At 36.2% G+C, this 13,274-nt stretch overlaps 1 protein-coding gene across 1 annotated transcript in view; it reads right to left on the minus strand.

Annotated features, from left to right (window-relative positions):
* LOC150085750 (AP-5 complex subunit beta-1-like) overlaps positions 1–13,274 on the minus strand; it is an 842,186-nt gene that overhangs the window by 172,171 nt on the left and 656,741 nt on the right. Inside the window, exon 21 of the mRNA XM_090374678.1 lies at positions 2,164–2,211. Coding sequence (XP_090230804.1) covers positions 2,164–2,211 — 48 coding nt within the window. The remainder of the gene's footprint in view (positions 1–2,163; positions 2,212–13,274) is intronic.

A 13,274-nucleotide genomic window follows, 5' to 3' on the forward strand; every position in this document is an offset into this window, starting at 1 on the left:
AGTTGGACTGGAGAAAGTCAAGTTAAAAAGAGAGGAAGTCAAAGAGCTCCAAGTGATTAGTGGAGTTGGGAGAATGGTAGAGACAACAGATGAATTTGACACAATGAGGTAGAGAGATTTTATGCCAGAGAAGATCAAAGAGAGGAGATTGATTCCAAATTGCCAAGTCTCTGACAGGGAATATCAGAACGGACATATGCACAAGTACCACCTTTGAGGCGAAAGGAATCATACAGCGAATAATTTGGGCATCTGAGATGAGCAGTAGTTGAATCAACCGATAACTGAGATTCTTTCAGAAAAAGTACATGGGGTTTGGCAGACTGCAAGTGGAAATGGACATCATTGAGATTAGAATTGAGACCACATATATTTGTGATATGAACTAGGAAGTGTTTGGGAGATTTTGATCTTTTTGCAGATAAGCTTAATCTATTAGTTTGACAATTCATGTTGTATTCAATAGTAAGAAAAAAGTGGGTGGGACATGCTGTATGAAGTAATGAAATTTTTGGATATGGCATACACATGGTAAGAATATACCCAGATCCTTGACATAACATGGCTTCGACAATGCTCCCCATATACACACTACTCGGACTCCCTCCAATCACTATCTGGCAGAATAGAGGTAGCAAGATTATACACTAGCTGATTCAGAAGCCTCCTAGACCAATAGGTTTGGTCCGGTGTACTAACTAGCGGCCGGCCTGTGAACACCGTTTTAGAGATGTACCCTAGAAATGTAAGGAATATTGGATCTCGCCACGATGTTCACCATGACCTCAAAAGTCATCAATCATACTGCATGATGGAAGAGGTAGGGTAGGGTTGACCGGAACTTAGCTCTAGAGACTAAACATGGGTTCCACCACTTCAAGCCTCCAATAAGCAAAGTGGTGGAATTGCACCGGTTGATGAGAGTCATCTACCACCTAGTACTGCCTGGTAACATAGAGGGGCAGCATTCCTCCATGTGGACCCCTGCTTACGTTGGTTCACACTTGGGTGGTCACCCACCATGTACTTGTGCATGGAGGTTATATCCAGGATTACTAACAGTCCCACCATCGTGAAGGTGCAAGCAGAGGATTTGGCTGTCACAGACCGTCCGGACTTCACCGAAATAGGGTCCACTTGACTTGAGTGTCACCCGAATATCAGTTCCATCAGCATTTTAGACTCCCAGGTAGCAAGTATAGCTTGTCTGGCATATCTGAGAGAATGTCTGTGACAACCCTCAAGGACCATCTATATTTATATTTGTATACGACAGCATAAGTACAGTGTTGGCCTGCCTTCTCATGGCATTACTGGTGACCGATGCTTCCTAGAAGTGAAATGGCCAGAAACACCACTTTCCGCATAGGCGTACACACACACACACACACACACACACACACACACACACACACACACACACACACACACACACACACACACACACACACACACACACACACACACCATAAATATTATGCTTTACATACTCATAGTTCTTTTACAAAGCTTATAATATCACAGAAAACCATGATGGACTTAAATTAACTTCAGAAGCAGCCCTACATAAGATAAATACATGAAACAGCACTCCACAAGAGATAAAATACACATCCAACATGTACCGGAAGATACTCTAAAACAATTGCCCATAATTAAATCAGGTATCTCCCACACAAGAATGCTAGACAACTAGTTCATTAATAATGCTTGATATTTCTGCTACCTCTATTCTCCTGATGCTGATGTGGTTTATGAATGACATCTTGTTCAAACAACAAAAGATTGCCAAAATTATTTTAGACTATTAAAAAAAATAATAATAAATAAATTTTCTGTTTATACAAGATTATCCATTTCAGGTACAGCACTAAACTTGTTTCTTGAACCCACAACAAATCAATCATTGCTATGTACTTGGACATCCATTCCTGTAATTAATACTTACTCAGTTAAGCTTTTGTTTATCATTATATAGGTTATCATTTAATGCCTTACTATCTTATAATAATATCATTATTAAGTAATTTTTTTTTACTCCTTCTTGCTGTAAATCATTAGTGCAACTTTGGGGTATTGCTGCAAATGTGTTGGCAATAAACAATTTATATTTATATTTATATATATATGTCATACATAACAAAAGAATAAAACAAATCGTACCACTGTGTGACATCTCTTTCTTATTCTTTAAAATAGGTACTTCAATATCTGAAAGAAAAAAAAAATCCAATTTATTACTTGTTACCTGAAAGTATTAGTGGGGAAGGAAAAAATGGTCAGGCTTACTTATTCCTATTTTTTTCAAGAGGACATAACTTATTTGAATACCACTGAAATCTTAATAGTATTCCACCAATTATGATGAGTGCTAATTTCTGGATTATTATTATTATCATTAGCTATATGGTGCAAGGAAGCCTGAGGCTTATGCTGCACCATCCAAAAAAAAATTTCCAAGGAAGAGAAGAATGATGATATCCAGCTCATGACCCTGGGTGTGCCAAACCCATACTCACCAGATGTGAGCACCTGGGGTTACTTCACACAAAGAAAAAACCTATTCTGTAACAGTTCACAGAATGTTGTGTGACGAAAGAAAGACTGTGATATTGTCATCATACACAGTATTGCTGGATAAAACTATTTTTAAAGCATCAACGTTACAGAACCTACACCAGTTCCTTTTTTTCATACATAAACATTGTTAAACTTAATGATCCAGACAAGTCTGGCTTACATACAGTGCCGTAGCTAAGTTTTTTGGGCTCTTAGGCAAGAAATCATTTTTGGGCCTCTTATTTTTATTAAAATAAATTTTAATTAGGTATAATTTTTAAAAAAAATGTTGAATCATTTTAACAACATAAATATGTATTTTATTTACGATTTATTTATAATTTTACAAATATCAAAAACATGAAAATTAATATTACAATATAACTAATAAATTTAATAAAAAAAGTTAAAATGGTACTTTTCGTGCTTTTACGTTTGCGAAATCATTAATAATATCTTTTAAATCCTTTTTACTGCCATATTTATGCTCAATAGCCAACATTGCAAGATTGCACAGTCTACTTTGACCAATAGCATTTCTGTTATAATCTTTTATTTGTAATTTACTAAATGATCTTTCGGCAGAGGCAGTTGATATGGGCAGGGTAAAAAATAACATAAAATAAAAATTTCTGAAAAATCACTTTCTAGGGCACTATATTTTGAAATTAACAAATAAAAAATTGTCTGATAGACATGTCTGCTGATAAACCTTGTTTAATAAGTGTGATTAAATTACAATATTGAATCGGCAGTCGGGGAGAGAGTACAGATGAATACTTTTTTATGAGATTTTCACGCTCACTTAATATATTAGCATTTGACATATTAATTTTTTTTTTTCGGTTCTAGTATTTAAAAATAATTTTTTACTTAACTTCATACTTTTGAAACGATTTTTAATTTGTATTATAATTTTGTCTAAAACATAGTAAAAAACACTGATTTTAAAAACTGATCTATATTATCAAACAAAAAGTCTGAAGCTAATTCATCGTATTGCCTTTTAGTTCTACATTGTCGTTTGTCTTTAAATTTGGGATCTACCCCGAATTCCTTGGCAATCTACTCAGATTCGTATTTAATTTGTTTGTATGAATTTCGAATGTTTTGTAAATTTTTACTGACTCAATCCAATACATAAATACATTCATCAAGGTCTGTATCACGCGTCTGTAGTTTTTGAAGCATTATTAATTTCACACATCACGTTATTCAAAAATATACAAATGAAAATAAAATCAAATCAAATGTCATCATTTGCTTCATTATTCTAAGTGCTTCATCTTCGTCTACTTTTTAGTTGATTGAAGATTAATTTCTGTCAAAGCTTTTATAATATCTGCAAAACGAACTTTCACAGCTGTTATAGACTGTAATCTACCTGACCAGCAAGTAGGATTGAGTTTTTTTAATGTAACTTCAGATTCCCCAGTAAATTTAGAAAGATGATCCCATCTTTTCGTACTATTTCCAAAAAAATTATACAAATTTTGAAGAATGTTGAAACATTATTACAACAATTTACGCCATCATTAATAACTAAATTTAAATTGTGACTTGCACAATGAATACTCTGCATTTGATTGGATCCTTTTAATGCATGACTGCACACCATTATAAACCTCACTCATGGCATTAGTCCCATCATATCCCTGACCATAACATTTTCAATGGGAATATTTAGTTTGTGTAATATTTTCATGTTATCCGTCATCATTTCTGCCGAATGATCATTCAAGTCATAGAATCCTAAAAATTTCACAAATTTCAAAATCTTTGGATTTTTCATTTTCGTCGCGAATTATGTGAACATGTCATACAATAACACTTAATTGATCTTTTTTTGTGAGATCTTGGGTAGTATCTAAAATTAGTGGATAGAATGGTGCTGAATTAATTTTGAGTGTTGATTCTTTTGTTAATTTGGTACCTAAACATTCTATTAACACATTTTGGATAGTAGAGCTTAAATAAGTTACTGAACCAAATGGCTTATTAATAATTTGTTTCATTATGTCACCATAGTAGGAAAGTAAATGGACGATAAAAAATTGCCATTGTAATCTTCCAAAAATCCTTCCTGATGACTGCAAAATGCTAAAGAATTTTTAGCCAACATAAGCGTTATCCGAAATAACCGTTCTAGTACCATTTTTCAAAATGAGGATCTGTATCTTACTTGTTCCTCAAGATCTTTATCAATCGTTGCATTCTTTTGCCACATTTCATGTATAGCACATGCCTTGATATGATGTTGAGAAACACTGTGAATTTTTATCCGAAAAGATAGATTTTTCCAATCTCGTAGTCTGGAATACCACTGACTTTTAATATTTGAAAACTGGGGCTCCACGTTGCCCATCACCATTTTGTGGAGGCAGGCCGGGAAGTAGTCAGGAAGAAAACTATGGCTAGCCACACCACAGAATCACCTGAACTTTCCATGGCAGTGCCAATTAAAAAAAAAAGAAGTTTTTCCCCTTTCCTCCTCCTCTTCTCCTTTCTCTCTTCTTTATTAGGAAAGGAGCACATTGGGATCAAAGTTAGGTTGATTAGTTTGGTGTAGTCATTCCTGAGTTGTTGATAATAAGCCTCTTGCAAAGCTTCAAGTTCTGCGTGAAGTGAGGAGGATCTGGCATGTTGAAAACTTTTTCTGGCTGTGTGAACTGAATGATGAAGATGCTCCAAGTCAAGGAATCACCATAAGACAGCATTGACAGCAGGTTTCCTCCTCTTAAGAGTGGTGTCAGTGGCTTGTTGAATGATGCCAATAATGTGAATTTTGAGCTCAGAAGCTGTGAGAGCTGCGAAAGAAAGCATGGGTTGCCTTCAGGGAGCTCAGTTTTAATAACTTCTGAGAAGAGATCCCAGTTTGCTGTTTTGATGTTGAATCTATGTTGTGGTAAACAATGGGGCCTGAATCTGTGGACTGACCAAGGGCAAAAGTAATGACCCTGTGATCTGAGGTGCCTTGTGCACACACTAGTCTTAGAAAAGTGAGAGACAGATTTGGAGGCAAGGGTAACATCTATGGTGCTTTTCTGTAATGTATTGGAGAAAGTTAAAAGGTATCCAGGTTCATTAATTTCATTAAGCTCATTTTGTAGGTTTTTGGAATGTCTTTACAGACTGGACAACTTCTGATCATCGTGCATTAGTCTTTTCTCTTAATGTTCCTTTTTCCAGTCTCTAACAATCCTTAAATAAAATAATAAAATCATCCAATTTTCTACTAAAAGAATTCATTGGGAAAAATTTTTCTCAACCTTATCATTTACTCTGCTGAATCCTAATATTACAAATAGCAATAATTTTGGCACCTACTAAAAAGAAATTGTAAAGAAATGTTATTAATTCCTGGTGGAACTAAAATTTAACTAATTTACGTAAATCACTTCACAGCACATGTAAACTATATCTGTGTCACTGCACTGCCTCGCCCTTGACTAATGTTGAACAATCCTTCACCAGCAGTATATTACTCTTAAAAAACAATATGAAACAAAACAAAGTAAACTTGAGACCTGGTAATCTTTCATCACAGAGCAAGGTAATCAAAATCCCTGGGGAATCATTTACAAATCGAATTGAATTAATTGAATTAAAATTAAAAATACAGTCTACTTTCAACACAGTACATTCAATAACACAGAAAAGTTAGAATGGATTGACACCATCAATTTCATTTTAGATGCTCCCTTTTTATATGATAATCCTGTGTATAATCTCCCCAGTCACAAACTTACAAGACAATTAAATGAGGAGTATTACAATAATACAACCTCATTACCATTTTCATCTTCTGAAGTTGACTCAGCAGTTGCAAAAATAAGCCCTGACAAATGTCCAGGGGAAGATCTTATTGAAGGTATATTCATAATTAAGCTGCATCAAAAAATTCTCACAAATTTTGGTTCAACAAATGCTTAACAAACTATTCAACAAATGCTTACCCTTAAGATATTTCCTTACAGTCTGGAAATCTGCTATTGTGGAAATTCTCCTCAAACCTGACAAACCGATTGACAACAACCCCTGTACTTTTAGACCTATTTTTCTTCTAAGTCGCTTAGGAAAAGTTTTTGAGAGACTTTTGTCTCACTGTATTATTAGTGTATTGACTAAAAATAATTTCTACTCTGAAAATCGAATTGGCTTTCATCCTGGAATTAGTACTGAATATGCTTTGTTTCACTTTATGAAATTCATCATTTATACTTCAGTTCTCCAAATTGTAGCTTTTGGAGGCTAGGCACCTGCAGGGTGATCTGATTGAGGTGTTTAAGGCCTTGAATGGATTGAGCAAACTAAAGGTGAATGCCATTCTACTACTACACAATATAAATATTCCTTAGCCATATTTGTTGACTTCAAGGGCACTTTCAATTTCCTTTGGTAGGAGAGCACCCTCAAATGTTTATACTGCCCCTTTGACTTATATAGCACTTTAAGAAGTTATTTTTCATACAGACACATTTGTGTTGCTTCTAACTTCCAGACTTTTATATACAAATTAATTGCGGTTACCCACAAGGTTCCATACCTGGTACACTAATCTGGAATTTGATTTTAAATCAGTGGCTGCTTAAACAATACAATGATTATCAGTCATATGCAAATGATCTTGTCCTTTTTTGCTATGCAAATTTCAGGGCTCAGATAAAAACCCAAACTAATAACATCCACAGGACTTATCAGAATGGGCTAAACTAAAATAATATAAATTGTATCAAAGAAAACTTCTATGATGGTATTTAAAGGTTCTTTATCTACTAACAGACCTTCCTTAATTAAACTTATGGTTCCAGTGTTCCTTATGTCACTAAAACCAAATATCTTATGATTTGGTTAATTGTAGATCCTCATTTAACCTTTTTACCAGATAAACTGAAAAAATTTGCTGGTATAATAACCGGAATCATTCACTATTGCTGGGACCTTGATCAAAAAGCATTAACCACTTTCTACAAGGCTGTTATTTTGCCTATTACATTATGTAGCTGCAGCCTGGTTTACTCCACCCAAGCTTTTCACTCTCAAGAGATTTTCCACTCTTTCCACTCTCAAAAACTTGTAGAACTGTCTTGACTTCTGTTTACAAGTATTGTCTGGTTCCAGGACCCTTGACTTATTTTAGTTTTTCAGGAATTTTGCTATTTCATTAAAAAGAATATCCTTCTTGACTTTGACAGCTTATGATCAATCTGTTTGTTGTTGTTATTTGGTTTTTAGGAGCATTAGCAACTTCAATCTAAAGATCCGAGAAAAAATCCAGGGTCTTCAATATATCAAAGTGGCAGCAATGTTGGAATGACTCCCCTAAGGATCACATCACCAAATATTTTATCAGTCATGTCAATAAAAGTACAATAAAACAGTTTTCTTCTTATGGGGGACATAGCTCTATAAATGTGAAATTGGCTCAATTTAATCTTTCTGATTCCCATCTTTGTTTTTTGTGGTGAAATCAAGACTTCTAAGTACATTCTATTTATATGCTCTATTTATGATGATTTTCTATCACTGGCATAATCTTATGAAATCAGAAATCCATGTTTCTTTGAAACAAGACTAAGTTTATTGCCTTCAAAATTTTGCTTCTTTCACTTTTCGTTGTCGAAAGTCACTTATCGGGAAGCCAGTTGGTTTCCTATAAAGAAACAGTCGTCCTAAATTTTAAATTATTTTATATTTCATTTTTATTTATTTATTTTTAATATTTTATTTTTTTTCTTTATTATTATTATTTATTTTATTTCTGGTTCCCTGGGTTTGGGCACTTTTAGCCATGGATGTTATCTTTACACTGTTTCTGGTCTTGACACATGGAAGCAGGAGAGGAGCCACAAGTGAGCAAGCAGCTGTTAAAGTGAGTTCAGTTAGTAAGGAAGCTAATAAATATACAGGATGATCTATTCAAAATGACATAAAAGTAAAAAAGAATAAAACAAAAACTACTTCACATATTTTATTCAAACTCTGAACATAGGTAGTCAAAACTCTGAAGTTTTCATTTGGTTTCAACATGGTCTCCTTGGTTTGTATGGCATATGCAGTATTGGGCAGCTAGAGTTTTCTAGGTGTCATCCAGCATTTGTGGTGTGATTGATTCAAATGCAACAGTGATCCTCCTTTTCAGGTCATTAATGTTTTGGACAATGAGATATACAAGGTTCTTAATAACCTCACATGAAAAAGTTAGGTGGGGTGAGGTCAGATGAATTTGGGGGACAAGCAATGGATCCTCCATGACCACACCAGTTTCATGAAGTTTCACACTTCAACAGAACAGCATAGAAAATGATGTTCATTTGATTATCGTCTTGCAACTGCGGAATGAAAAACAATTCACGCATGCCAAGTAAGGGGCCCAGCAAATTGTCTTCTCAGCAAAGAAGAAAGAAAGGCCCAAACAACTTACTGCATGTAACTGCACACGACAGATTAATTTTAGGACTTGCCCTTTCCAACTCATGAAGCATGAGGATTATCCATGGCTCAAATTATTGCATTATGTTTGTTGACCCCTCTGGACACTTGAAACGTGGCCTCATTATGTTGTTGTTATTTGGTTTTTAGGAGCATTAGCAACTAAGGCCATATTGCTCCGAGGATATGCAGTGGTCATTCTCTGACCTTTCCGCATCCTCCGTATTTGGTGGTCACGGGCTCGAACTCCGATCTAATCAAGAAGCGTGTGCTATGCACTGCTGCTCCTGCCCATCTGGCTATGGAGGCGCCGCCTCATTATGAAACACCCAATTGTTGAGAAAGTTTTCATTTGTCTCAACCTTTCCGCATCCTCCGTATTTGGTGGTCACGGGCTCGAACTCCGGTCTAATCAAGAAGCGTGTGTGTTATGCACTGCTGCTCCTGCCCATCTGGCTACGGAGGCGCTGCCCGCCTCATTATGAAACACCCGATTGTTGAGAAAGTTTTCATTTGCCTCAAACTTTTCACACAAAACGTTGTGAAGGCTAATGGGATATATGATCTTGCAGTTACAGAGCCTGCACATGCTGCATTTTAATGCGGATACATTTTCAGGTGGTATAAGGCACACCTGTTTCTCTAGACCAGTGGTTTTCAACTGGGGTGCCACGTTGGTTGGTTGGTTGGTGTCGTGTCCATTTGAAGTCAAATTGAACCATGCGCTGATATCACTGCTTTAGCTAAGTCCACGATCTTTTCGTTGTAGAGTTCTCCCTGAAAAGGGGATTCGTCCATGCTTTGCAAAGTCGCCTGAATTGCAGGACAGCTGAAGATGTGTTCCGGAGTAAGCTGTTCGTTCGGACAGTTTCTGCAAAGTTTATAAGTTCTGGTACCATCCGCACTAATTTTCATACCTGCCATGTGTCGAGTTCTCAGTCTGGCAATGGTCTTAGTGATGTTCCTATTTGCATTAATCTCGCAGACTTGGTGATCAGTTTCTATTTGTTTCTGTCTGAGTCTGTGTCTGGCGATGGCATTAGCATCGTCTAGAGTTATGGTTTTTGAGGTGTTGTGATTTAAGTTTCTTGCTTCTTTTGCCAGTTTATCGGCCGCCTCATTTCCTTCTATACCCACATGCGCGGGCATCCACTGTAGTGTGCAGCTCTTTCCCAATTGATGAACTGTCTCCAAGTGTCGGTGAATGTCCTGTGTGAGTCCTGTTCGTCCATGTTTTATTGCCAGCAGGGCCGCTCTTGAGTCGCAGAAGATTACAAGCCCTCTGGCTCTGTCTATGTCTCTTAGTGAAATATAACTATTTAGGGCATCAAGGATTGCCCTTAGCTCACATGTAAAGTTAGAGGCAATGCTGCCTGCACCTATGCTTTGTTGCATTTTTGTAGTATTTGTCAGGGTGGTGTGTATGCCTGCTCCGCCCTTGAGGATAGTCTCGTCAGAGGATCCATCGGTATACATCTGTACTAGGTCACGTCTCGAATAAGTCTCAATTGTTTTGATTCCTATAGCTTTGACAATGGTCTCGATTTCTTTTTTTGTACAGTGTTCCACGAGATCCAAATTTATTGTGGTATTTTGGGGGATGCAAGATGGTAAGGTAGGCTCTTAAAGTATGTCATATTTTGTGAGTTCAAGATCGAGACTTTCTCTGATTTCCTTATCGTATTTCGTGGTAGATGACCTTTTGAGTCTTGACCTGCAGTTCCAATTTATAAAGGTCCTACGGGAGATATGATCAATGTCTCTGCTGTTAGCCTTATTAGTGAATTTAATTGTGTGATATCTTCTTCTTTGATTGAGTGTCTGAAGGCCGCATTCCCGCTCTGCTTTGGTGTTGTTTGTAGACGAAACAGCCCCGATGATTATTTTGGCTGCTCTTGCTTGGATCCTGTCCAGTTTTCCAAGTGCAGACTCAGAAGCATGTGCCCATATTGGTGCTGCATATTCCAAATTAGCCCTGATAAGTGTGGTATAAGTTGTTTTAAGTGTTTTCGGATTTGCTCCCCAGTTCGTACCATATAAGCTTTTTAAGATGTTTAACTTCTTCAGTGCTCTGTTGGAGCTGTTTTCAATGTGTTTGGTGAAACGTAGTTCTGTGTCGAGGGTTATACCCAGATATTTTGGGTTATCCTTTTTTGAAGTGGGCACGCCGTCTATAGCGATAGCTGGGTTAAAGTTCTTTCTGCGGCTTCTGTCTGTGGTAAAAACAGTGTGGTTAGTTTTATGGGGATTTATCTGTAATTTCAGTTCTCTTGCCCAGTCCACAATTCCTTTTAGTGATCTGTTTATGGATATTTCTGATTTTGCCATGTCTCTGCTGGTATGCCATATTGCTATGTCATCTGCATAGCATGCAATCTTGGTGTCTTCGTCTATATGTTGATGGACGTTATTGGTGTATAGCAGGAAGAGCAGGGGACTGAGAACAGAGCCTTGTGGGACTCCCTGCCATGTTCTTCTGTCCCTGGAGTAGGCTCCATTATATCTTACTCTGATCTTTCTGTCTCTTAGAAAGTCTGCAATCCATATTAGGGCGTTGCCCTTTATACCATGTTTGTGTGCTATTTCAATTAATTTCTTTCTCCAGACTGTGTCAAAGGCCGATGTCATGTCGAGGAAGACAGCAATAGTCTTTTTTGAGGGGTTTTCTTGCAAGCCGTCTATGATTGACTGACATAGATAAAAGAGTTGGTCTTCTGTGGCATGTTGTTTCTTGTATGCTGTTTGGTAGAAATTTAATATTTTCGTTTTTGTGAGTTCATTCATGATTCTAGAATGTATTATACGTTCCGTGATTTTGCACAGGATACTAGTGAGTGCAATGGGTCTGTAATGTTTACACTCAGTGGGCGATTTCCCCGGCTTAAGTAGGGGGACAATGATTGAGGTTTTCCATGAGGGTGCCACGTAATTTGGGTTTAAGTTACTTAAAATTATTTATTTTTTTTTTTTAAATTTATATGTTTATTTCATTATAAAAAGGTGTACAGTATCTTTTTAATTTTGTGGTGATCCATAATTGACGTTTACTTAGTACTGCTATATAAAGAATAAAGAATAAAATTATTATATACTATATATATAATTTGTATTATGAAATGTAATTTTTATAATTATATTATTGGAATAACTATCATATAACATATATATTTTTTAATATTTTATATATATATATATATATATATATAGAGGAATCGGATCTAACAGGCAGAAAATTGAGTAGGGGTGCTGCAAAATAAAATAAATGACTTAGGGGTGCCATTATTAAAAAACGGTTGAAAACCACTGCTCTAGACAAATGACTTCAACGCTTGCTGGGACTTGCCACAGTAACTTTAACACACTATACACAGGCTTCATGACACTGTCTTCCACCATGGCATGATTTTACAACAGAGTTGGTTTCCTCAAACATTTGACACCGACTATGGATGTTTCTATATGAAGGAGCTTCGCAAACTGTACACTCATGCGTATTCACGTTGTACATACGTAACACTTTAAAACTGCACATAACATTGAACACACTTTGCTCACTGTCTGGTAGTTGGCTTCGCAACTACCAGACAGTGAGCAAACTGTACACTCATGCGCATTCACGTTGTACATATGTAACACTTTAAAACTGCACATAACATTGAACACACTTTGCTCACTGTCTGGTAGTTGGCACCATTTTGGAATGTCTGTTACAGCAGCACTTCTGTTGGTCATATTTAGTAGTGGGATAGTATCAGTAAACTCCTGACATTCCTTTTCAGTTCCGTAACAAAACAAATAATAAAAATGAAATGAGTGGCATAGTGACATAACATCATTGTACTTTTATGATGCTTCAAACAGATCAAGAAAGGCAGATTTCCTTCCTAGGTTCTTATTCTAAATCTTTTAAGTATAGAACCACTTGCAATAACCCAAAGAGAGAAAACATGACAGAACTAAATCACTTTGAAAGAGCACTCTATATAATGCACTAGAAATCACTTGGACACTATCACTCCACACTCCAGGCCTACCTTGCAGCTCTAAATAAATTAAGGTAACAATTAGCAAAATTACGAAGTTCTTCAACCAATTGTTTGCAATTAGCTTTTGATGCTATTGAAATAAGCCACAAAGATTTGCCAATAACAATTAGTTTTTAATGTTATAAATCTTTGAATCTCAAGGGTTCAAGAATGCAAGGCTTTCAAATGTGTGCCTTTGTTTTATAACTAATATCAATAGCACCCAAGAGAATATCAAAAATATATCTAAACACTTCA

Source organism: Mastigoproctus giganteus, chromosome 5 (genome assembly GCF_048544385.1).
Source record: "Mastigoproctus giganteus isolate SK-2022 chromosome 5, ASM4854438v1, whole genome shotgun sequence".
NCBI classification, from domain to species: Eukaryota; Metazoa; Arthropoda; class Arachnida; order Uropygi; family Thelyphonidae; genus Mastigoproctus; species Mastigoproctus giganteus.